General features: G+C 38.1%; 1 protein-coding gene across 8 annotated transcripts in view; it reads right to left on the bottom strand.

Annotated features, from left to right (window-relative positions):
• PDLIM5 (PDZ and LIM domain 5) overlaps window positions 1–26890 on the bottom strand; it is a 210703-nt gene that overhangs the window by 56255 nt on the left and 127558 nt on the right. For 3 of the 8 annotated variants that reach the window (XM_014452092.2, XM_014452095.2, XM_023750433.1), the window contains exons 6-8: window positions 22566–22583; window positions 22127–22299; window positions 21479–21515 (exon numbers count right to left, since the gene is read on the bottom strand). In XM_014452092.2, coding sequence (XP_014307578.1) covers window positions 21479–21515; window positions 22127–22299; window positions 22566–22583 — 228 coding nt within the window. Of the gene's footprint in view, window positions 1–19813; window positions 20930–21478; window positions 21516–22126; window positions 22300–22565; window positions 22584–24637; window positions 24653–26890 lie in introns of those variants that run through there. The other 5 variants (XM_014452094.2, XM_014452096.2, XM_006084631.3 and 2 more) reach the window with 4 other exon arrangements.

Below are 26890 nucleotides of genomic sequence, written 5' to 3'. Positions count from 1 at the left end.
TCCACTGGGGTGCCTGGCCAGCCTGGTGAGGGGCTGAGGGCCATTTTCAGGCTTGCCACACCTCTTCAGGGTGGAGGTCTCCACTGGGGTGCCTGGCCAGCCTGGGTGAGGGGCTAAGGGCCGTTTTCAGGCTGGCCACACCCCCATCAGGGTGGGGGTCCCCACTGGGGTGATGGCCAGCCTGGGTGAGGGGTTGATGGCTGTTTTCGGGCTGGTCAAGGCCCCCAGTAGGGACCCTCACCCCATGGGGTTGTGGCCAGCCTGGGTGAGGGGCTGAGGGCTGTTTTCAGGCTAGCCACACCCCCTTCAGAGTGGGGGTCCCTGCTGGGGTGCCTGGCCAGCCTGGGTGAGGTGCTGAGGGCCGTTTTCAGGCTGGCCATGCCCTCTGGTGACCCAAGCTCCCAGCCTCTCCTTTTTTTCTTTTTTTCTTTTTCTGGGACTTATTTATCTTCTATAATTGAAACTTTGTAGCCTTGAGCAGAGCCCAGTGCCGGCCAGGGCAGGCAGGAAGCATGGCTTCCTCCATCGCCGGGGGCAACCCAAGCCTCCTGCTCGCTCCAGCTCCGTGGCCGCTGCCATCTTTGTGACAGAGTGATGGAGTAATGGTTAATTTGGATATTACTCTTTTATTAAGATAGGATTTTTTTTTTTTGCTTAATCCTTTCACCTATTTGTACCTTCTAGAGCAGTGGTTCTCAACCTTCCTAATGCCGCGACCCTTTAATACAGTTCCTCATGTTGTGGTGACCCCCAACCATAAAATTATTTTCCTTGCTACTTCATAACTGTAATTTTGCTACTGTTGTGAATCGTAATGTAAATATCTGATATGCAGGATGTATTTTCATTGTTACAAATTGAACATAATTAAAGCATAGTGATTAACCACAAAAACAGTATGTAATTATATATGTGTTTTCCGATGGTCTTAGGCGACCCCTGTGAAAAGGTTGTTCGACCCCCAAAGGGGTCTCGACCCACAGGTTGAGAACCGCTGTTCTAGAGACTGTATCGCAATTCAGGTTAAATAGTTATTGCTGCCTGAGAAGAAACACATCATCGACCTCAAGGAAACAACCAGAATTCTAAAAGCACCACTAAAATGTCCTGTATGATATAAAGAATTATCAATAATCGAGGAAAAAGAAAAATGCAGTTATAAAGAATTATCAATGTCTACATTATTATTACACAACTAAAGGCCTGGTGCATGAAATTCATGCACGGGTGGGGTCCCTAGGCCTGGCCGACGATCAGGGTCTATCATCAGGCCCTATCAGGGCTATCTCGCCCAGTCCTGATCGGGGCCTGCTAGATGGGGCCTGCCAGACGGGAGAGGGACCATGGGAGGCTGGCTGGCCATGGGAGGTTGGTTGTGGGGGCACACTGATCACCAGAGGGCAACTCCTGTGTTGAGCGTCTGCCCCCTGGTGGTCAGTACGCATAATAGCGACTTGTTGACTGGGTTCCGGTCGTTCGGTCATAACTGTCACTTAGGCATATATGTATATGTATATGTATATGTATATGTATATGTATATGTATATGTATATGTAGATTAGAGGCCTGGTGCATGAAATTCGTGCACGGGGGGAGGGGGGGGAGGGTCCCTAAGCCTGGCCTGCACCCTCTCCAATCCGGGACCCCTCGGGACTGCTGGCTCCTAACCGCTCACCTGCCTGCCGGCCTGATCTCCCTAACTGCTCTCCCCTGATGGTCTGATTCCCTAACTGCTCTCCCCTGCCAGCCTGATCCTCCTAACTGCTCTCCTCTGCCTACCTGATCGCCTCTAACCGCCTCTGCCTCAGCCCTGCCACCATGGCTTTGTCTGGAAGGATGTCCAGAAGGTTGTCTGGAAGATGTTCAGTCTAATTAGCATATTACCCTTTTATTAGTATAGATGCCACCTTGTCCTAAAAATGCAGGTTGTTAGCAGGTTTTCCTATAGTGGAAGGGGAGCCTGCAGTAGCATCCTGGGTTCTGACCAGGGCTTATGCACTCGTGTTTTATCTCAGCAATTGAGATTCCTAGAAGACTCTTGGATTTACCTTGAACATTTCTATCGATTTTGTCAAATCATCCTCCAAAAATGTTGAACCACTTTAAACTCCCATCAGCAACCATTCATGTGCCCTCTGTCCTACTTTGATGCCAATATCATTGATTTCCCCCTAGAAGCTTCCCTCCCCTAAGCTGGGACTGCTTGGCACTTGAACCAACCTCACTGTTCAACCCGGGAATTGATATCCCAAGATAGAATTATGGAGGAGGAAAAATAGTTTTCCTCTACCCTTCTGAGTTCTTAGAGGAGGCCCTTGTAATGAAAGACAGATTACCAAGAGGAAAACAAAAGTTCATTAACATGGGTACCTCGTGTATATGTGGGAGATCCCAGGGAAAAATGAATAACTCCCCAAGGTGGCTTAGAATCCAGATTTAAATACTTTCTTCCTAGGGAAAGGGGAAGGGATATGGAGGCCTCTTAGAGGAGAGTAAATGATTTTTAGGAAAGATGAATGGGGCTGGGGAGAGATAGTTTGTAACAAAGTTTGGGTGTGATGTCAACTTCTAGTCTCCTGTCCTGTGACAGGAGTCAGTCTTCACCGGCTGATGACACTTTTCCCATTGAGGGGACCTATGACATTTAAGCTCCTTTTGGGGGATCCAATTTTAGGCAGATCAGGAGACTTCAGTGAAAGCCTCTCCTTGCATTTGCTGTTTTTCAAGCATCTGCAGCTCAAGATCATCAATATAACAACACAGCATATGTTGGGGTGGCATGTTCTCTGACCTTCAGAATAAACCAACAAAAGCTTGTTTCCTCTCTTAGATGATTTGCCACAGTAGCGTTATTCTGGAGACAGTATTCTGACCAGACCTTCCTGGGAGTGGTCATAACACTTGGAGTGCGGGTGAATTTCCCACCAAAATATAAGATGGCTCTGTCTTTTGGTTTTGTTCCATCCACCAAAAGGGTGGATTACAAACAAATATTTGGTAATACGCAGTTACAATCGGCCCGAGTTTACACGTTTCCCGCACTCCACCGCAAATCTATATGAACCGAGTTAAAGACGGCTCCCGCGGAGTACGCGCAATTCACGCGAGCCGACTTAACTCGTTTCCCGCACTCCAAGTGATAACATACCCTGTGCTTGTATAAAGGTGTGGGCCATACCACTAAATAAATCAGGGTCAGTTTTCTCATCTTGTGGAAAGGGAGATAAAGTTATGATAGTTTATCTCCCTTTCCACAGGTTTCCTGTGGGTTTGTGTCTCTGCTGTGGCCCTGGTGGACCCAGCGCAGCCGCGGCCGTGGGGCTTGGGGCTACTGTGTGCCAGGCCCCACTGTGGGCTTGTGTCTCTGCTCCTCCGGCTGATGGCAGCGGGCAACGAAGCAGGCCCAGAGGCCCTCCATGAGCAGGATGGGGCGGAACGCCTGTGTCGCCATGGCAACGACACAAAGCATCCCAGCACAGCCGCCACCATCTTTGTCAAGGAGTGAACAATCAATTTGCATATTCCCTCCTTATTGGCTGTGGCGTCACCATTCTTTTGTCGCAGAGTGACGGCTAATTTGCATATTTGCTCTTTTTATTATATGGGACTAGGAGGCCTGATGCACGAAATTTCGTGCGTGGGATTGGGGGGAGGGTCCCCTCAGCCCAGCCTGCACCCTCTCCAATCCAGGACCCCTCGAGGGAATTCTGACTGCCAGTTTAGGTCCAATCCTAAACCAGCAGTTGGACATCCCTCTCACAATCCTGGACCACTGGCGCCTAACTGCTCACCTGCCTGCTGTCCTGGTCGCCCCTAACTGCCCCCCTGCCAGCCTGATCACCCCTAACTGCCTCTGCCTGCCAGCCAAATCGCCCCCAACTTCCCCCCCACCGACCTGGTTGCCCCCAACTGCACCCCCCTCCAGCCTGGTTGCCCCAAGCAGCCTTCTGCTCGATCATTTGGTCGCTCCTCACTGCCCCACCTGCCGGCCTGGTCGCCCCACACAGCCTGTTCAGTCATCCGTTCGGTTGTGACGGTCGCTTAGGCTTTTATATAGATAGATAGATGAGAACAGGTAAGAAAAGGGAGTTGAAGTTGAGTCTGCTAACTCCTCCAGGAACTATGTTGACTGAAAAAATGAGAGCTACTTGAGAATAAAGCTCATGTAACTCATGAAACTCCTTCAAAAGCCAGATTTCCAATTTCTAAACAAATGCACTTGGGAGATTTCCCACATGTGACACACTTATCACCTATTCCTTTGCTTAGCCAATCTTTAAAAATACTAGGCTTAAGAAAATCTTACCTCATTTAATATGGAACAGACATTAATATAGATGCTCATTCCCTAACATTTATTCTTTTTAGGGTTGGAGGAAGCTCTGATAAGTAGCACCTCTGCAGCAGGCAGACTTTTTGCTTTGTCTGTTATATAAGTGAGTTTTCATTTCTCACCAGAGAAGTATGAAGGCTTTCTCCTTCCCAGATACGTCTGGAGATTTGGGCTTGCAGCCTTTTGGCCTGCGTTTCTCAGGAAAAATGAACAAAGAACTATTTTTGCATTATCTTTCACTGCAACTGTGTCTTTCTTTGCTTTTCAGTGGAGAACCATGTGAGCAATCTGTCCAGGTTAAAAGCAGCGTGAAGTTGCCCATCTCACTACCTTACTGTCCTGACCACTCTGCAGGGCCAGCGAGAGGAACTGTCCTTCCCTTCAGCTCCACAGTCCCAACAATCAGATAGCAACATCCTTATGCTGTGTACTCCATCTCCTCCCTTTTTCTCAGAGGCCTCAATTAGTCTATCTCCATTTCTCTTGCATTTGCCATCTCTCCTTCTCCACTGCATGCTTTGCCTCTCTATTCAAAAATGCTCTAGTTTCTCTTAAAAACAAAAAGAGCAAAACTGCCATTGCCTTCTACTTCCCTATTCTGCCTAATATCCAAACTCTGTTAAAGAGTAGTTTACTCATGTAGTCTCCATTTCCTCACCTGCGTGCCACTCTTCAACTTCATTCCCCAACCTCTAAAAAACCATATTCTTGCTGAGGTCACTAATGGCTTCTTTGTGGCTAAATTCAATGGCATTTTCTTTTTATTGTGGTAAAAAAATATATACAACAAAAATTTTCCATCTTAACCATTATTATTAGTAGTATTCACATTGTTGTACAACAAAGCTCCAGAACGTTTTCATCTTGCAAATCTAAAACTCTATACCCATTAAACGACTAGGCCAGTGGGGGAGGGGGGAGGGGGCACTTGGGGGTGACCAGGCTGGCGGGGGTGGGGTGGGCAGTTGGGGGTGATCAGGCTGGCAGGCAGAGGCAGTTAGGGGTGATCAGGCTGGCAGGGGGGGCAGTTAGGGTCAATCAGGCAGGCAGGCAGGTGAGCAGTTAGGAGTCAGCAGTCACGGATTGTGAGAGAGATGTCTGACTGCCGGTTTAGGCCTCACCTCCGGCAGCCGGACATCCCCCAAGGTGTCCCAGATTGGAAAGGGTGCAGGCTGGGCTGAGGGGACCCCCCCCCCTACTTGCACGAATTTCATGCACCGGGCCTCTAGTAAACATCATAAAATAATCAAACAGTGTGACTTATTACATCTCCACATGGCAAGTTTTCCAATAGAGGAGAAATTCGGAAACCTTAAAAAAATGTCTTTTATAGTAGGTAAAGCAGAAAAACAATAAAACTGTCCTTGGTGTTTTCACTCTTCCACAAAGCAAACATTCATACAGTAATCCTGCTCAACAGAGAGTGGAATATAGCAGGGTCATAGCTCATTCTAAACTTTTGAGAGTCATTGGCACAGCAAAGCTATTTATTTCAGCCAAGGAAACCTCTAATCATCTGGAAAAATGAGTATCTTCCACTGGCTTCCTGACAATAAATAGAGTGAGTGTGTTCACCTGCAACTATAATTTCCCTTCTAGAAAATAAACTGAACGAAACCGCAGCTGTAAATTTCTGGCACTCTTAATCACAAGCTAATTGATTGATTTCAATAGCTTTTGTTTCTTTAGCAGTCTAAAATTATTTGAACCTGCTAGTTCTACATTTATTATGCATGGCATCTTGAAGAGAATTTAAAAATCAGCAAGCAGGGGCATCCTTGCTCTGTACAGATGTGAGCAGAGAACGCTGACTGGCAGAGGTTAAAGATCATGAAGTAAATTATCAAACATGAAAATACCACCCAAAATGAGGTTTATCTTTTGTGAGAGCAAAGAAAAAGGACTGGCTCAAAGGGATTCTTTTTCTTGGAGTTTTCCACTTTACTGAAGCAAGGAAAAGAGGGAAACAAAAGTGAGATTTCTGAAGGAAGTGGAACTTAGTATTTGTGCTGGAGTAAGAGTTTGCTCCTGGTTGATATATCCCATTTTCTTCACTATCAAATGCTGCCTTAACTCTGACATGCTTTTCAGATGCTGCTTTCCCTAATTATTTCACTATTATTAAATGTCCAGTCTTAACATTATGTGAACTCTTAAGTCATCTATACTATTCCTTGATCTCTTCAGGAAAAATGTAATATGGGTTCTAAAGATAAAAAAAATAAGCATATATTATACTATGCCTATCTAAAATACCTATCTAATGTAAAGATTTTAAGGTATATCAACTTAAAAATCACATGGAACAATGCCTTGATAATAGCCTGACACCCTCAGTAACTTTGCAGGGTACTTCCCACTAACCCTAGCGGCCCTCACTTTGCATCACCAATTTTTTCCCTGGATCATTCCTGTAAGTGATTTCAGCAATTTCTAGCAATTAGGAAGAGCTTCTTCTATGGGCAAAAATCTACCATTTTATAGTATTACCATAAGCCTAATGTTATCCAAAGAATTTATGTATGATATAAGTAGATTTTCAGATTCAGAATAAAAGGATGTATTATTCAATAAACAATATTGAGTCAATCTGTTACCTATTTGAAAATATAAATGAATCTGTCTGAATGCCACTGTGAGTCCAAGTGTCTTAAAGCCACCATAGAATCTCATGCAATAGCAAGAGTGTCCTGCCAATGTTAAAGAAGAAAAGCCAAGGGCTACATACATACTCTTTAACTGAATATTTTGGGTCATGTATCCTGAGTTCTGCCGTTCAGTCACACCCTGCATTCACTGATTCATTCAACAATATTAGTTGAACTGCCCCTTCATACCAGGCATTCTCACATACTCTATGCCCACTTTAACTCCCTGCCCTCATGGAGCTTACAGCCTAGTGCCCGCTTTCTTCAAACAGACCATGAGCCCATCATAGTTTCCATCCTGCTTACCCATCACAACCAGAAATGCAATCCCCTTGAGTGACCCATCATTCCTGGACTCTAATTTCTTCACTGTTTTGTGCATCTCCTAATCTGATCAATTTCCCATTCCTCTTAGCCCTCAAAAACCCTCTATCATTCTGAATCTTCCTTGCCGTTCCTTCAAAGATTCCTTTTCTCCCTCATCACACACATTTATAAACCTGGAGGTGATACAAGCTTCTCTTCATTATTGTTTCTAACGTTATGAGTCATCTTTGACTCTTTAAAATCCCAAGTCCATTGAGGCTTCTGTCATCAGACTATCCCACTCACTAGCTACATGTGCATTTTCTTGCCTCTACCTCACCTATTTGCTTCAGCCCCCGGCTCACTGCCTTTCTCTTTACTCAATTCCAATCATCTATCTTGATGACTTTGATGTTATCACGTTGAATCACTGAATAGCCCGACTACTAAATTTTTTTACTTCTTCACCTCAACCATAATTCCTAGGTTATCTTAATTCTGCAATTCCTTGGCCACAAACTCCCGAATTCATAACCTTCACTTTCTTATCAACAAGTTTAACATGTCTAAGATCTGGATTTTAAGAACCTTCTTTTTATTTCTAATTCCTCTGCCTCTTGAATCTATTAGTTTTTTTACTATAATGAATTGACTTTTACCAATTTTATGGACTGGATTAAGTCTTACCAAATTCACCGACTCAGCAATATTCCATTATCTACCTCACAACCCCCGGTATTTCCACACTCCTGCAAAATACAAACCCATCCAATTTTCTACATCTCCATTAGTACCTCCACGGCCTAACCCACTATCCTTTCTTGCCTGAACTAAGGGAATACATAGAACTACTCTCCTGCTTTCATTATTTCTCCCTTACATCAATTTTCCATAGTATTCAGAGAGATCTTTTAAAAACATACACCAGATGTTATTCCCATGATTAAAATCCTATATTTGGCTTCCTATTTAATTGGGACAAGAATCTGAATCCCTTAAAACAACCTACAAGGCAATTATTGGATTTATTTATTTATTATGTATAATATGTCAATATGTAATAAACATGAACAGAGACCACTGCTAATCTATGAGGCCTGAGACAAAAGGAGAATGTTTGGGGAAGAAGAAGACATGGCTATGAATTTAGGTCCAGGAACTAGCCCAGCCGTGGGCAAACTACGGCCCTCGGGTTTGAAATGAATAAAACTAAAAAAAAAAAAAGACCGTACCCTTTTATGTAATGATGTTTACTTTGAATTTATATTAGTTCACACAAACACTCCATCCATGCTTTTGTTCCGGCCCTCCGGTCCAGTTTAAGAACCCATTGTGGCCCTCGAGTCAAAAAGTTTGCCCACCCCTGAACTAGCCCATATTAATATTAACAGCTAAAATCAATTACTCATATAACTTCTCTGACCAGAAATAGCTTAATTATTACATGGTTTTTCAGTTGGTTTTATTAGGATTATTTATGTAATTGTCAGAGATTAATGCCAAGGATTAAACATAATATGTGCCAGATGAGATTTTCCTAGAGCTAGTGTGGAATAGAACTATGGCTTGCCTTATAATTTTAGGAGCCATATTATACAACTAACTCATATTGGGTTTATTTTCTTCTAAAATCCATAATTTAAAAAAAAATTGTTTTTGCAAACTTTATCTCCCCCTCCCCTTATGTCCCACAGAAGTTAGAATGATTTGATATAAACTACACATAACCATATCAAACTTTTCTTTTTCTTTCTTTCACTTTCTCTGTTTTTAAAAACTAGATCTGGTCCACTGTCCTAGGCTTCCAATATACTGGTAATGGAATATGTATGCTATTCCTTCCTGCTTCAGGATACCCACAAATGTAGGCAGTAAGCGGCAGGGCTCCTCATCCAAGTCACTGACTGAACCTTTAAACAATATCCTTTGGTTACATTTCCTCAACCTGATATGAATCTACACCTGCCGTCATTAGCCTCATTTCATTTTTAAATTCGATTAGACTTAAGAGTCTTTCTTTGGTAACTTGCTAAAATCAGCACTTCCCCCAATCTATCCAAAATGTGTTAATAAAGTTGGATGTGATTTGTTTCTGAGAACTTAATTCTAGGTCTTGGTCATTCTGCCGTCTGTTCTTAGTGCTCCCTACCTGTGCTTCTAACAATGCCTTCTAAACTTTTTTCCAGGTGACCTCAAATTCAAATTAGTTTATAGTTTAAAGTTAAACTTTTTCTTTCTTTGAAAACCAGTATTATATTGACCTGTTCCCAGTCTTCTATTTTCTTTCCCATTCTCCGGGATTGTTTCTCTCTCTCTCTCTCTCTCTCTCTCTCTCTCGCTCTTTTTTTTTTTTAAAAAATGCACATAATGTTACTTAGCAAATCTCACTTGTAAGTTCTCTAAATCATTGAGAAAAACAGACTATGGAGAGCTAATTTCAAAAAACTTTCTATCTGGGGCTTCAATTCCCTCCAGAATGTAAATAAAGCAAAGTCTTTTCAGTTTTGGGTGATTTTTATTTGCTTAGTTATAGCTTTCAACAATGAACATTTATTAATTTCATAACAACCCTGGACATCACTTTAATGTATTACTTTTTATCTCTTAAATTAATGTTATCTGGTTGTTTTATTTTTCACACTTAAATGTGTTTTGTTTTTTGGGTTTTTTTGCACGTGTGGATGTACATGTTCTAACATTCATGGGTATTGCTTCAATATCCCTGCTAAGAGATTTGCTGATTTTTAATGAGATGTTTGACTACAGTGCTCTAGGCAAATGCTCAGTTTGAGTCTAAAAGTGTTGCTTCTTTGTATTAAAACCTCAAATTCAGCCCTAACCGGTTTGACTCAGTGGATAGAGCGTCAGCCTGCAGACTGAAGAGTCCCAGGTTCGATTCCGGTCAAGGGAATGTACCTTGGTCGCGGGCACATCCGTAGTAGGGGGTGTGCAGAAGGCAGCTGATTGATGTTTCTAACTCTCTATCCCTCTCCCTTCCTCTCTGTAAAAAATCAATAAAATATATATATATTTTTTAAAACCCTCAAATTCATCCATTATCTAAGCAGTGATATACAACTACTTGAAGCCATTAAAATCTTTCAGAAATATTCTCACTTTTTTTCTTATGAACTACTTAGGATATTGGGATAAAAAATTAAAGTATGTCAAGACAAAATAAATGTGTGCCACTAACTCAAAAATTGCTGAAGTATCATCCTAGCTTTAACACAGTCTTCTGGTTAAAGAAATAAATACAGACATTTCAGGAGTAATTAATTAGGTGCATCTGGGAAATGAACACCCATCAATAAAGTTGGACATAGAAGATGCACCCAGCATATAGTTGTTAATAGATATAAAAATAGAGAAATACAAAAGGGGAGACATGGACAGTTGAGAATGCTTTTAAGATTAATGTAATTTGAAGTAGTTCTTTAATTTGACTAAGAAAAATGAAGATGCTAAAATATACATACCTGTCATAGGTTTTATACTATATTATGTAATATAATTTCAATTTTTTAATAAAAATCAACATTATTAGAATACATTTTCACAAAAATAAAGGTAGACAAACTTGGGTTTCTGAAACTTTCAATGTGGTTGAAGTAGTAAAATTGAATAGTGGCAAAAAGTAGAAAATTAAGCCTTCCATCACAGTAAAAATTGCCTAATATCAGTGTTCCTAATTCATTTTAAGTTGTGATTTTCTTTTGAATTTAAAAAAGTAAACTGCAGTAAGTGTCTTCAATATTGAGTTCTAGTCAAGAAGGCGAGTTCCTTTTATTTTCTGTTTTTTTCAATAAAATAATTTTGTTGTGTTATTTATCTCTCTAGAGGTAAAGTGGACAGAATTTATCTAAACAGCATTATGAAAGAAGTGTTAATGATCTGATAAGAAAAACTTCTAGGAAACTTAGTGCATATTCTGGACTATGAAAGTCAATTTTTGCATATTACAAACACAGATCTTTGTGAAAAAATATTTATGTGATAGTATTCCCAGTTTAATTTGAGAAACGTACATGAGTATTTACATAAGTAAGCAGAGAATTAAACAACTGCTGTGTGAAAATATATATGGTAAATAGGAACTATGTTTCTTGCTTCAATAATTTTAAAGTACTACTCTCAGAAGAAAGTAAAGTGTAGTAATTATTTATGTTCAATAGATGGCGACCTCTACATTATAGTCACAAAACCAGCTTTTGCATAGTATAATCCACCAGAAAAAAATGAAAGGAGGTAAATTACAAATATTCCATATTTTACAATAAACAAAATTATTACTTGGTTATATACCCATTTTTATTTTGGCTTGTGGTCTTTTTCCCAGGTTTGTGAACATACTATGCAGGAATGTGCTATATAATATCAGCTAAGAGATTCTATTTGGCTGATATTGTTTTATTTTTAAAAATTAGACTATGCACCCTGGACAGTTTGGCTCAGTGGATAGAACATCGGCCCATGGACTAAAGGGTTCCGAGTTCGATTCCAGTCAAAGGCACATACCTCGGTTGCAGACTTGATCCCCGGCTCTGGTTGGAGCATGTGGGAAAGGCAACCATGTCTCTCTCTTACATTAATGTTTCTCTCTGTCTCTCCCCCTCCCTTCCACGCTGTCTAAAAATCAACGGGAAAATATCCTCAGGTGAGGATTAACAAAAATAAATAAAATAAAATTAGACTATTCTGTGGAAGGATTGGTGTTCTTTGTTTTGGGACAAATTCAATTGTTAAATTCTTACCTCATGAAAATATGTAAGAATATGAGACTAGGGAATGATTTGTGATTTCTTTGCATAGCTTATAAAGGATAGTAATTTTAGATAACTTACTCAAATGGTATGAGTCTTAATAAGGGTATGCAACAAGAGCGCAATACATTTGTAAAACAGCAATAACAAAGGCATGGCACAGGTCAGCAAACTGTGTCTTCATTCACTTATTTTATGTGGGTTGTATGATATTTGTGAACAGCCACAAATTTTTAAAAACTTACTGTAAAAAGAGTATGTTTAGAAATATTTATGTAGTTTCTGTTCAAGAAGTCACTTAAGATCTGTTCTGATAGCCTTCAGTTAGAAATCATGCGGGCATTATTTAGTGCTATGGGACAGCCTGTAAGAGGATATTTTTCCCCCATAACTGTTTCAGTTTTGTGTAATGTAACTGGTGACTGGATTAGAACCATTTTTCTACTGAAAGGATAGGCAGTCACTTCTCCCTTGATGAGTATTTTAAATCTTTGAAAATTGCAAATCCATATCATATAAAAAATCAGAAACTATCATTTTTTCTTTCACAATATATGTAGAACCTATCATTTCTTAAACAAGATTTAAAAGACATAAAAAGTATGTTTTCATCATGATAATTAATATACATTTTTGCTATATAAAAATACTACCATATACTTATTTATATAAACCTATCTAAGCATGAAAAAATTTAATCTAATCTGCTTATTAGATAAATATTTTCCTATGTAGTAAAAACTCTTAAAAGGGTGAGATAAAAAAAAAATCACCATTTAATTTAAAATAAATTGTATGACGCTTGACAATGATGTATTTTGTTTTATTTTAAATATATTTTTATTGATTTCAGAGAGGAAGGAAGAGGGAGAGATAGAAACATCAATGATGAGAGAGAATCATTAATCGTCTGCCTCCTACACACCCCCTATTCGGGATCGAGCCTGCAACCCGGGCATGTGCCCTTGACCGGAATCAAACCTGGGACCCTTCAGTCTCCAGGCTGACGCTCTACCCACTGAGCCAATCTGGCTAGGGCATAATGTATTTTACAAACATATGTTTTTTTAACCCTCACCTGAGAATATGTTTTATTTTTTATTTTATTGATTTTTTTAAAGACAGAGGAGAAAGAGAAACATCGATATGAGAGAGAAATATCAATCAGTTGCCTCCTTTACACACCCTGACTGGAGACTGAACAGGGCCGAAGTATATGTTTTTAAAAGAATTATCTTTTAATGATTTTTTAAGGCCTCCCATAATTCTCTATGCTGGTAAGCCATATATTATTAATTAGCTTTCCATTATTAGTAGGTTACTAATAATATGGCTGTTGTAAAATAGACTCAACTTCAAACATTTCCTTGAAATGATAAAATTATTTGTATTGGTTTATCCAATCAGAGCACTAAGCTTCTCATATACTTGTTTCTACAATGAGTCATGTATTGTCTCCTCTCAGGAGTCACTGGGCTATTCATGTTGAAAGAGACAAAAACACAAAGAAAGATGAATCCAAAAACAAAATTTCATTTAATTTTTTAAAAAGTCTTCCATGACTATTTAACAAACAGATACCATCAGGGGAAATGTGTCAACTTTTGGCAATTAGGTTGCACAAAGCACAACAATTCTCCTTTTAAACAACGTAGGTATTATTCCACTTTACTTTCTTTTTTTTTTTTTAATATATTTTATTGATTTTTTACAGAGAAGAAGGAAGAGGGACAGAGAGTTAGAAACATCGATGAGAGAGATCGATCAGCTGCCTCCTGCACGCCCCCCACTGGGGATGTGCCCGCAACCAAGGTATATGCCCTTGACCGGAATCGAACCTGGGACCCTTGAGTCCGCAGGCCGACGCTCTATCCACTGAGCCAAACCGGTTCGGCAATTCCACTTTACTTTCAGTGTAGATATTAATGTTTTGGCATTTTAATGAAAATTTGACCTTATACGGAATTTATATTCAACTAAAAGTTGTGTATGCTGTGCTGTAAACAAGTTCCTTAAAATTCAACAATTAAGGGATTGGAGAAATATGCAATTATGCACCGTAGAACCATTTTTTAGTGCTAGCTAGTGCCCAATATGGTGGGATAACTAAAATCCTTGTGTTCAAAGAGCTTATATACTCTAGTTAGGGAGATAAATACCTGCCCCCAAAGTAAGAAAAGAGGCACCAGAGCAGAGGAACAATGCTTCCAACTAAGTCCAAGTCAGTGATTCTACTTAAGGAAAACTTGTTTTACATGCTAATCCACCAAACGGAGTATTAGTATGGAAAGGCAGCTGGAGTTATGAACTGAATTGTGTGCAATACCCCACCTCCCAATTCATATGCTGAAAGCCTAACCCAAATGTGACAGTATGTTGAGAGAAGGCCTCAAAGGAGGTAATTAAAGGTAACTGAGGTCATAGCAGTAGGCCTCTAATCCAGTAAGGCTGCTGTCCTTGTAAAAAAAGGCAGACACCAGAGCTCTTCTGTGTGCACAGAGGAAAGGCCACGTGAGGACACGGCGGGGGAAGGTGGCCATCTGCAAGCCAGACAGGCCTCACACAGCACCTCTGCTAACATCTTAATCTTGGACTTCTACCTTCTAGAACTGTGAGAAAACGAATTTCTGTTGTGTAAGCCACCAAATCTGTGGTGTCTTGTTATGGCAGCCTGAGCTTATACAGTACATTTCTAATTTAAGTAGTTCACCAGAGATGAATCTTACAATCCTAACACCCACTTTCAAATTGAATTTATATTTTTATATATTTGTATATTATCCTATAGAATAAAAGGCTAATATGCAAATTGACCGAACGGCAGAATGACCGGTTGCTATGATGCGCACTGACCTCCAGGGGGCAGACATTCAACACAGGAGCTGTCCGCTGGTGGTCAGTGTGCTCCCACAGGGGGAGCGCCGCTCAGCCAGAAGCCGGGATCACGGCTGGTAAGCACAGCAGTGGTGGCGGGAGCCTCTCCCACCTCCGCGGCAGCGCTAAGGATGTCTGACTGATGGCTTAGGCTCCCCGCAGCCTAAGCCATCAGTTGGACATCCCCTGAGGGCTCCCGACTGCGAGAAGGCACAGGCTGGGCTGAGGGACCACCCCCTCCAAGTGCACGAATTTCATGCACCAGGCCTCTAGTATTTATATATACATTTCTAATATATTTCCATTTATATACATGGAATTATATATTCAATGTACAGAGCTTTACTTGCATAACTATAGTTGCATCCAGGAAGAAATACCATGCATATCAGAATGCCTTTCTTCCCAGTTTATACTATTAGACAAATATCCATAATACAAATTAGAAAAGGAGGTGCCAAGAAAGGGTGAAAATAATATAGTATGTAACTTCAGAAGTGAAAAGATTTCTACTGTTGAGGGTGGTGCACTGTGGGTGACAGTGAGGGGTTGGCATTTTAGGAAGGAACAAGGAAACCTTTGGAAGAGGGAGCACTCACACTCAGTGCCGTTCTCAGTGGCACACCACTGGCATTTGATTCAGAGCATTATATTTAGCATCCCTAGTCCCTCAGGAGCACTCTCCTGGCCTCGTCATATCTGTGTTACCTATATGTTCTCAACGGCTACTCAGCATCAGCATCTCTTCCCAGAGAACTAGAGGTAAACTTTAAAGGATGTGAAGAAAACAGCAGAGATGCTCAAATAAAATGTATTAAGTGACGATTAAATGACTAATACACTTGATTCTAAAATGCTGCATATGGAAAATTATAACATACAAAATCATAATAATTTATTAAGTGCTGCTTTCCAGTTACAAGAGATCATTACATTTACTCAGAGTAAATTCTAATGTTCTATTTTAAAGCTTCCCATTTCACTGACTCATTCATATAGCCCTGACTCTATTTGATTTCTAAATACCTTTATATACTCATTACTCCAGGATACTTCTGATGCAATCAACAAATATGTTTCCCTTTTGACTTCGTATAACTTTCAGGCTGACTTACCTGGTATCATCTCTTTCACTTATTTCCCTAAATGGTGTTTGCGATCTGAGTTGAAGATTTAATGAGAAGGGACAGGTAACCAAGACAGAGTGAATGATGAGAAGATGAAGACAAGAACCACACTGAAGAGAACCCACGCTACCCAGGTCCCAATGGGGATCTAAAAGGTTATGATTCTGTTGCAGATCAGGTTCTCCAGAAAGCAAAATCAGGACAGAGTTCAGCATGGAGGGTGCTTATTAAATGCCCATAGGGAATGGAAAAGAGAAAACGTTGGATACAGCGGTTCTCAACCTGTGGGTCGCGACCCCTTTGTGGGCTGAACGACCCTTTCACAGGGGTCGCCTAAGACCATCGGAAAACACATATATAATTACATAGTGTTTTTGTGATTAATCACTATGCTTTAATTATGTTCAATTTGTAACAATGAAATTGGGGGTCCCAACAACATGAGGAACTGTATTAAAGGGTCGTGGCATTAGGAAGATTGAGAACCACTGATAGAATGACCCTTCTAATTTGTCCCTACCTGGGTGGAAATGACCAGGCTTTTAACCTCCTTCTCTCTCCAATCAGGTCACTGCTGTTGGACAGCTCCATGAAGGCTCCAGTATTGCAGGAGGTGCTATGTGAAGGTGCTGACCCTGGAAGACTATCATGCCCCCCACTCACCCAGCAGGAGGGGTGTCAAATCCTCAACTGAAGCAGTATCTGCATCACACTGTCCACCACTGATTCTAACCTCATATTTTAAAGTGGAAACTCAGGGACAGAAAGGAGTCAGTCAGTTACAAATCTGAGTCTAAAACCCTGAACTTATCACTCCCTGTTTTTTGGGTTTTTTCCCCCACTATTCTAACCAGAAAAATATAAAATAAAATGTGACTGTCTATTTTGGAAAGGATGAGCAAGGAAGTATTTATTTGGTTTAAGGAATATTCTTTAATGGCACAAACAAAAGGTCTGAGTCCAAACAATTGTAGGAAAGTTTATAAAAAGTATTAATTGTATGCCCTAACCGGTTTGGCTTGGTGGATAGAGTGTCGGCCTGCAGACCCAAGGGTCCCAGGTTTGATTCCAGTCAAGGGCACATACCTCAGTTGTTGGCTCCTCCCCAGCCCAGGCCCTGTTCGGGGCTTATGCAGGAGGCAACCAATCGATGGGTTTCTCTCACATCGATATTTCTCTCTCTCTCTTCCACGCTCTCTAAAAATCAATGGAAAAATATCCTCAGGTAAGCATAAAATAAAAAAAGAGAGTACTAATTGTCAAGTTCATCATTTAATTATGAATACAGCATTATACATCAAATTTCTATACACGAATGTTTTGTTTTCGAATGGCTTTATGTACACTTCTGTTCCCTACATACATGTTACCAACATATACTGTATTAAATGCCTGCTTTTTCTAGGTCTTCAATGGATCTCAATGGGAAAAGCATTAAAATGATTACTATGTTCAGGTCTGACACTACCAAGGTGAGTGTATGTAGTTTATTTAGCAAATTGGTTGATCTGCTTGATTCTTCATTTTCTAATTTTACTTGAAAGTGCCTGGATATGATAATAAGACAACTTCCAATTTAAAAATAAGTAAATAAAATAAAATGCCATGGTTAGGAATGAGAATACAAATTCTTTTTTATGTGCATAAATATCATGTTTTCATATCATGCTTCCTCTCATATGCCGCATTTTGGGCACACTGTTCTTTCTGTTTTATACATTGACCCCCAAGACATCACATGACTGACCCCTTTTCCTGTCTCAGGTGATGGCACTAAGGTGATCTCCTCAGAGGCCCATACAATCTAAGTACTCCCTCCCTGCCTAAACCAAATTTCTCTTATGTTAACTTATTTTATTATCTTGGTAGAACAATTATCTCGTATTATCTTGTTCATATATTTATCTATTATTCACTACTGAATCCCAGGCACATATCAGTGCTTGGTATTTAAATATTTAATAATTGCCGAAACCGGTTTGGCTCAGTGAATAGAGCGTCGGCGTGCAGACTGAAGGGTCCCAGGTTCGATTCCGGTCAAGGGCATGTACGTTGGTTGCGAGCACACCCCCAGTAGGGGATGTGCAGGAGGCAGCTGGTCGATGTTTCTCTCTCATCAATGTTTCTGACTCTCTATCCCTCTCTCTTCCTCTCTGTAAAAAATCAATAAAATATATTTTAAAAAAAATATTTAATAAGTACTCATGTGGAAAAATGAATGCAGATACCTCATAAATGAATGTTTATGATTTACAGAATTTTAAATACACATTAGAAACACAACAACTGCAAAATTATTTGTCTGGAGGAAATCAATTCATTCTATATTTCTGAATAAATTTGAATAAAAAAAGGGACTGCTACTATTTTAATAGCAGTATTTTCTTAAACAAGCTTAGTTATTTTTAATCTGAATCTTCTTAAAGGACATAATGTTGCACAAAATGAATATGTTTCTGTTTCCACAAATAATGTATTTTTTGAGGTAATAAAACTACTGTATGGGAGACATTCCATCTTCTGACTGTTAAAAATTTTTAAGAAAAATATGTTGAAAATTCTTAAGAGTAACTTCCCAATTTTACATTAAAAAACAAGCCTATGATAAAGAAAGTCTGTACAAGAGAGACAAACAAAAACAAGCTATAAATTAGTCCACTAATCTTACAATAATATTTTTGCAAGAAGCTTTTATAATTGTTGGCTAGTTTCTAAGCTAGGAATATAAGATGTCCCAGAAGATTAACTGAGTTTCAGAATTCAACCTCTGACAGGGTCAAGTGGAATGTCCTTTGTGATCTTGGCTAAACATTTATCCTAACACTCCAATACAGACCATTCCATTTATCTAAGTTTATACTTTCAGTGCGACATTAAAAATACTTAGTTTTTAGCTAGACAAGGTATTACATTCTTATTTTCATCTGCACCTATTCAAGTTATAAAGTTCTATACACAATTCTCTTCTCTTGATTAGGGAAACTTTCTTTTATTTACCTAAAAACTCTCCTAATAGTTCTTTCTCTCAATTCTGTAGTTATTCTAGAAGTTTGGTTCTTACTGAAAAATACTATGTTCACTCTACCCACACAATTAATTTTCATGAGAACTTGATTCTATCTTTTTTCAAACGTCATCTTTTGAGATCAATAAGGCATTATTAGGTATAGGAAAACCTACACCTAATTTCTTATAGAGGCCAGACACGCAGTCATAAATGGGATTGATGTCAGGATAATAAAATCACCAAAGTATATGAAGAAGAACTGAAGCAGTAAAAGAAAGACATTTTAATATCTTATGAAGTAGAGGGGAAATGAGCATAGATAAATCCTAGAATTATTTTTTAAATGCATTGAGCAGGCCAAATTTTAGATAGTAATCAATCACTAACTGAAATTAATGTTAGTTTCTCTAAATTATCAGGCAGTTGTCCTGGTCAGTGGTAACATTAAAGTAAATGAAAAAATTAAAATAGAACCTTGAATTCAGGCAAGATCCTTTAGAAATCATTTTCACACAAAGAGTAATTCTAGGTTGTGCCATAGTCTATGATACTTAAGATATGCTAAATAATGTAACAATTCGGGGGGGGGGGGCCTTTATCATATTCCACACTCACCTTTTATTAACCTCACAGAATTAAAAAGGTTTCCCAAATGAAATGTCATGATAATTCTTTATTTTACCCAAGTAACATTATAACAAATCTTGGTTGGCATTGTTATCAGCTTCAAGGAAACAGAAAACAAGGTACAAAGCTAAGTTAAAAGCAACTTTATTACAATACTTTTCCAAACTTCAAAATGCATTTAGTATTGCATTTAGACCTAATAATATTATACATTATATTACAAGACAGAAAGCATTTCTGGTCAGATATTTAGCTTGAATGTACTGCAAAACAGAGCTTACTAGGAATGGCAACAATACACAAGAGTTTATATCACTAAGTAAAATGTTTCTCAGATATCTCAGAAAGAATCATTCATATTTCAATTCATTTTATGTTTACTCCTCTGATTTAGAAACAAAGCAAAGCTATATTTTCTATCACTTACTAGATAATGCCTAGAAGTTGTCTATATCCTAATTATATCCACCAGCTTAGAAATATTTCCTTTGGTAGAAAATATGATTTTTTTAAATTAACTAAACCAAACAAACAGTGTATTTTTCCCCATTGCAAACAGGGGCAGAAATCTCTTCTTTCCTTTTTTGGGGAGCCAAATCTGGGCTTCCTCCTCTTCATGTAGCCATCCTATATTATAATTACCTGCTTTAAAAGATACCCAAATCTATAATGAAATCTATTCTAATAAATTCTAGTTTTAACTCAACAACCCACTCTGAACATTATGTAAGAATTAACTTAAAAGTAATCTGAGGAAAGGTAGTACCATAAGGAACTATTTTCCAAATTAGACAAGGACATTATTTGCTCACCCACCTCTGCTTCAAATGACTGACCCAATTCAACTTACGAAAATAACTCTTTTTCCAAGGTTAATACTCTGATAACAATGGAAAACAGGTAAATCCACTAAACAGCTCTAGTCCTTTAATAGACTCTCTGTTGGTTTAACATCTGTGAGCTACTGACTAGCACAATACATGTTCATCCTCCTTATTTTCACAACAGCAGGAAATGGTTAGAAAAGTATGGAAAAGGTCCTATTGTTTTCTTATGGCAAATTTAATACAGATTTTGTTCTGAAGTTGGAGAAAAGAAAAAGTGAATGAAAAGGTATGTGCTGGCTGCTTGAGGGGGCAAAGCTCATAAATCACTGTACATTAAGAGCACGTGCTGAAACTTCATGGTGCCAGTCACGTAATTTTGTGTATTTTGGGCTAAACACGTGAAGGGGTATCTTTTCCCTGTGGAAATAGAAAAAAAGAAGAAAGAAAAAAAGAAAAGTGATAGAAGAGTCGTAAGAAAGAGCAAGAAAAAGTTTCTACACTTCGTTCATCATGCAGAAAACATGCCTTCTAAAGCTTAATTTCACAAAGCTGTGTTATTTAAGAGCAAAAGATTTTAAGGGTAGAGAGCATTTTTTAAATACAAAAATTAACTATTAGAGCCCTCTCTTGGAAACATCCATTTTTATGCCCAAAATAAAGTGACTGCAAGATCACATGAATTCATTCACAGACTACAGTGTTAAAAAAGCACTCCAAACACACCCTTCCGCCTACTTATTTCAATACTAAATAAACTTTAGACATAAAATCCAGATAATATCTACTAATTATGAAATCTGTAAGTTGTACATTTAAGTTCCACAAAGGCACCACAGTTAAATGCTTAGCTTCTGGTTGCAAAAACAAAATGCCATACCATTACACTTGCAAATGCAAATGACAAACTGAGACCATTCATGAAAGGAAAGCATTCATTCAATTTACAAAAAAAAATGGACAACTTACTTTGCCTTCTTTGTATTATCAGTTTCAGCTTCTTTCACTGAAATATAATAAGCAATATGCAATATTAGTTTGTCTTTTAAACTTTAATAAGCCAGTGATCTTCAACTGGTGTGCCACAAGAATTTTTAAAACATGAAATACCTGACTATTTAGTCAGGGGCACTGACCTAGATTGTCAAATAAAAAAATGACAACAGCCTACACAATAAATAGCCATCAGGTGTAAATGAATCAAAATTATACCTATTATTTTTGTCAGATCAGCAAAAAACATACTTTTTGGTGTGCCACAAAATTTTAGTAATTAGTTTATGTGTGTCATCAGATGAAAAGGGTTGAAAATTGCTGATTTAAGCAATTACATGCATTAATCAATACCAAATGGTCAAGTTGCACAGAGCCACTAAAAAAAATTTCTGTATCATCTTGTCACTGGTCATATACTACAATCAGTACTACTATTACTGCTGCTTCTACACTTTTCAATGAAACTCTCCTGGGCTGATTTCTTATTTACAATAGCCATATTATGTACGGCATAATTTAAAAGCAAACTGCCTCAGGAAAATTACTGTTTTCTAATAACTGTTTATCTGTCTAAATGCTACTTCTCTGTAGAAAAGAACATTCATCTAGGTATTCACTTACTATGTTCAGTCCCAGTGATCTGGGCCAGGATTCGGAAAGAGCGAGACTGAGTCGTGCCCGTCCTTGGGTGCCAGTCTTCAGTATCCTCAATCAGTCTCTTCTTGCTGGCATCACTGTGAGTAGGTATGTGATAAAACTCTGTATTACGCTCCACAATGTGTTTCCTCGGTGGGCTAGGATTAGGAAGGAAAAAATGAATGAAAAATTTATAATTATATTAAGGATAAATATTCTCTGCCAAATTATTTATAATGCATACATTTAATCCTTAGTGTTCCTTTTAAATATTTTGCTTTTGCAAGCACACACAGCTTCAATTTTTTTGAAGAGTACCCTTCTAAAATAAAGTAGATGGAATTGTTTTTTAAATAGAAAAAAAAAGGTACGTATATGCTAATACAAAATAATAGTATAAGTAACTATTCAACAGGGAGGTTACCGTTTAGGTGGGGTTTTCCTTTTTAAGTGACAGAAGAAGGCAGCAGAAGAGAGAGTTCCAACATGAAAAGGAAAAGAGAAGATTAAGAAAAGAAGGAAACAAAGAAAAATTTAAATATCCACAGAAGTAAAAATAAAACAATTTAAAATTATGTACTTATTGTTCATGTAATGCCTTAAAAACACACAGGTATGCACTACATTCACATAAACACCGATATGCTGCTAAAATGTATTCGCTTTCATAAAATTAAATGATCGTGTCTTCAATAGGCCTACGAAACAAGAATGGTTTAGTACAGGCTAAACCAGCAATTCCAAACACAATTTTGGAAAGGGACAGAAGTGTTATTTTCTCATTCTGGTGTACAGATAGATACCCCTCATCCCTAATAAGACTGTGTGCAGAATCAGCATAGTGAAAAAGAGCTATGGTATATGATAAACCAACAAAATATTTATCAAAGGAACCTCATGTAAATCTTGGCTCTATGATTTTTCAGAGGTGGGATTTTGGACAAGTCAATCTCACTAGGACTCACTGTTTTCATTTATAAACAAGAATATCACATACAAAGTCACATTGTTCTGAGGATTACATGAAATAATATATGTGAATGGGATCTGTAAACTACAGAATTTGCTAAGAACATTAATTTTTCTTGTAATAAAGCATAAATATTGGGGAATTTACAAAGTACACTTTACCATTTTACCCTAAGGAACCTTATCAAAACTGTCTCACTCAGTACACTAGAAGTGTTTCTGTCCATTTAGAACATGATAGAAATAATGTTAACACTGGCTTTAGAATCAGGAAGATAAAAGTGCAGGTACTACATCCTCCACTCAGTGTGTGTTTAATGCAAGTCATTTAATTTCCCCAAGTCTAGATTTTTCCCATCTGAGAAATGGGGACTATATCTATCTTAATGGGTTGTTTTGAGGAATAAATAATGTATGTAAAGTGTTTTCCACAGTGCCTAATAGTAATGATCTCATACTATTTTCTTTTATTATTACTGAAATAATTGTTTGTTATGCATGCTCTAAAACTATGGGTCATCTGCATATATAAGGAACAGCATCAAAAGTATTTATATACAAAATTAGTAATACCTACTAAAATTTATGGTAAATTTTTAAGATACCAGAAGTGAAATCTCTAAAACACCTTTTACTAATATTGAACAAAACCTAATCCTTTTTAAAACAAACAAAATTTAAAAAATAATAGGCATAGATTATTTCATAACCACAGTCTTTGGCAGATATAAATTCCTAAGCAGACAACACTTTATCTTATGCAATTACCTGAATAACTTTATTTTAGTATTAAACTTATAGCTTTAAATTTCTCTATAATTAGTGATTGCAGTTTATGCTTAAATGGCACCAATTTCAGGTATAATATTATTGTATAATCTATAAAAGGTTTGTTCTATAAAAATATAAAACAAGAGTATAAAATTAAGACAAGAATAGTAAACAACACCACTTAAGAATATTTTTTAGCTGTGACTCAATTGGATACTCTGTGACATTCACCACAGAAAAGGTCTTGTGTTAAAATGATATGAAGTTTCTAAACATTCATTTAGTTTTTTTCAAACTTTGAAACTCTAGAACTCTGATTACTGTGATTAAAAAAGAGAATAATCTCAATGATTTTATTTTTTTAAGTATTTGGGATAGAATATAAACTTAACTAGCAAGAGCAAACTATTTCAAAATACAGACATTAAAAATCAGCAAATTTATTCAAATCTTTTTTAAAAATACTAAATGGCAGAGGCTGGAACTACAACTCTCACAACAATATACATGGTGTATAATACTTATCTATCTCCCTAAGGGTTAACTGAAGTGTGGGTGCTGTAAACATACCCACTGATTCATATGAAGTTCTCTAGCATGAAAAACATGTTCCTGAGCTCCTTAACATATTTGAAAATTCTTGCAATGAAAAGATATTATCAAAATGTGCTGGTGGTGTTAAGGTGAAAGCAAGATGGAAAGTCACAGAGAGACAATGATGAAAATGACAAAAGGAACCACTGATTAGGTACTTACACGGTGCCAGGGTTACTGAAAGAGAAATAATGCACACACACACACAAATGTGATAGAGAAGACATTGATGTTCCCAGGATGATGTAAAATCGACAAAGATGAGGCCAGAAAAAGAAGAAAAGGGAAAAATGAAATAACAAAATTCAAAACAATGAATTTACATAAAGATGTTACACAAGCATCATGCTTCAAAATAATCATGTTAAGCACAAACAAATGTTAGTAAAAACTAACTTTTTGTTACACTGTTGTTATTGGGACAACAGTCTTATCTGCGTTTTTGTTTGTTTCCCAAAACACTGAAAAATACTTTATATATCATTGCTAATTCAAGTCTCAAGTTACTAATACCAAGAGAGAAAGATACATTATTTTTTTTTAATTTCTAGGTTTTTATAAATTTCATTTCAGTATGAATCCAAATTCCTAACAAAAGGCACAGAATAAAACAATTACTAGATGTAAGATGTGAAAAATTGTTTTAGAATCATTTTTTAAATCAAAGAGATTAGGAGAAAAATCACGTTTACATAATGTAAGTAGTATATGGTAATAGCAAGTGTAATCACACATAAATTATCCTGAATTAGGAATTATGCACTATTTGAACATTTTCTTAACTTTTTTAATGTGGTAATTATGATGAAAATACAGAAAGCGCAGAAGGTCATAAATAATGGGCTATTATTCAATCTTCATACTCTCCCCTGTCCATCACTACTACTACCCTCACTCACAAGCAAATCCCAGTAAGTTTAGAACTGAATTTCAGGAACTCCATAGTTCTGTTTTACCAACAACCTAATTTACCCAGAAAAGCATGTCTGATATTATATAGTAAAGGACCTAGATCAGTAGTCGGCAAACTCATTAGTCAACAGAGCCATATATCAACAGTATGACGATTGAAATTTCTTTTGAGAGCCAAATTTTTTAAACTTAAACTATATAGATAGGTACACTGTTATTAACTTAATTAGGGTACTCATAAGCTGGCCTTTGCTAAAAACGTCCTCAATCTGATTGAGGTACGTTCGCTGAGGTTGACCCCTTCCAACTCTCCCATCCACATTCATCTTGTATACTTGTTTCAGATAGACGAGTGTGGATGGGAGAGTTGGAAGGGGTCAACTTCAGCGAATGTACCTCAAAACAACGTACTTCCCCCGCGCTGCGTATCCTGAGGCCCGGCTGCACTGCGACTCCGGAAAACCGACTTCTGCGCATGGGCCACGAGTTTCAATCGCACTGTACGTGCGAGCCCGCACGTGGTATTTTGTGGAAGAGCCACACTCAAGGGGCCAAAGAGACACATGTGGCTCGCGAGCCACGGTTTGCTGACCACTGACCTAGATTAATAACATCTAAAGAGGGAAAACCTCAAAACATAATTCACTCACATAGCCTATTAAGTAACAGAATCATTTAAAAAATATAACCCTTGAACAATGTGAGGGTTAGATGTGCTGACCATCTCCCCTGCCCCCTCTGCTGCAGTCAAAAAATACGAGTATAAGTTTTGAGTGCCCCAAAATTGTGTTGTTCCCTGGTATCCTCCAGGGATTGGTTCCAGGACCCCTTTGGGTACCCAAACCCACAGGTGTTCAAGTTCCTAATATAAAATGTGTGGAACAATACATGCAGTCATCCTTCCGCATCTGTGGTTCCCAACCGTGGATCAAGGATAAGGAGAGTCAATTGTATAAATTTATTGAAAAAATTTTGCACATAAGTGGATCTGTGCAGTTCACACCCATGTTGTTCAAGGATCAACTGTATATTCATATATTCCATTAAGGACAGAGAAGATAAAGTCTAAACTCTAGCTTTTCAACACACTGTTTCATCAATTGTTCCACAATAGAGTTTTAGTCAGAGTAACTAAAAATTCATTGTAAACATAGTGAGAATAACTTCCTACCAGTTTTAATACTAAGACTGTGAATGTGGCTATATTTCCAAACATCAAAGTCAGTTTTATAAATTCAAAAGAGGTTGAGTTTCACTGAATGGGGTGGGATGCAGGAGTAAGTTGATCTCAATAGTTTATCAATATTTATTCTTCTCTAGCCCCAATGCAAAGCATTCCCTCCTCTGCCTTACTGTTTTAAGTAGTAGGGAAATAGTTTTTCAAAATAACCTCCCCTCAACAGAGAAGAATTTTAGATATATAACTAAACATTATAAAGTTTCGGGAAACAGTTGTATGCCAACATGAAGTTGGGGAGGATGTTCTGTGTGGTGAGGAGCAGC

The sequence above is a fragment of the Myotis lucifugus genome, unplaced genomic scaffold, assembly GCF_000147115.1.
Source record: "Myotis lucifugus unplaced genomic scaffold, Myoluc2.0 scaffold_12, whole genome shotgun sequence".
Classification (NCBI taxonomy): Eukaryota; Metazoa; Chordata; class Mammalia; order Chiroptera; family Vespertilionidae; genus Myotis; species Myotis lucifugus.
This window is presented reverse-complemented; position numbering and strand designations above follow the sequence as displayed.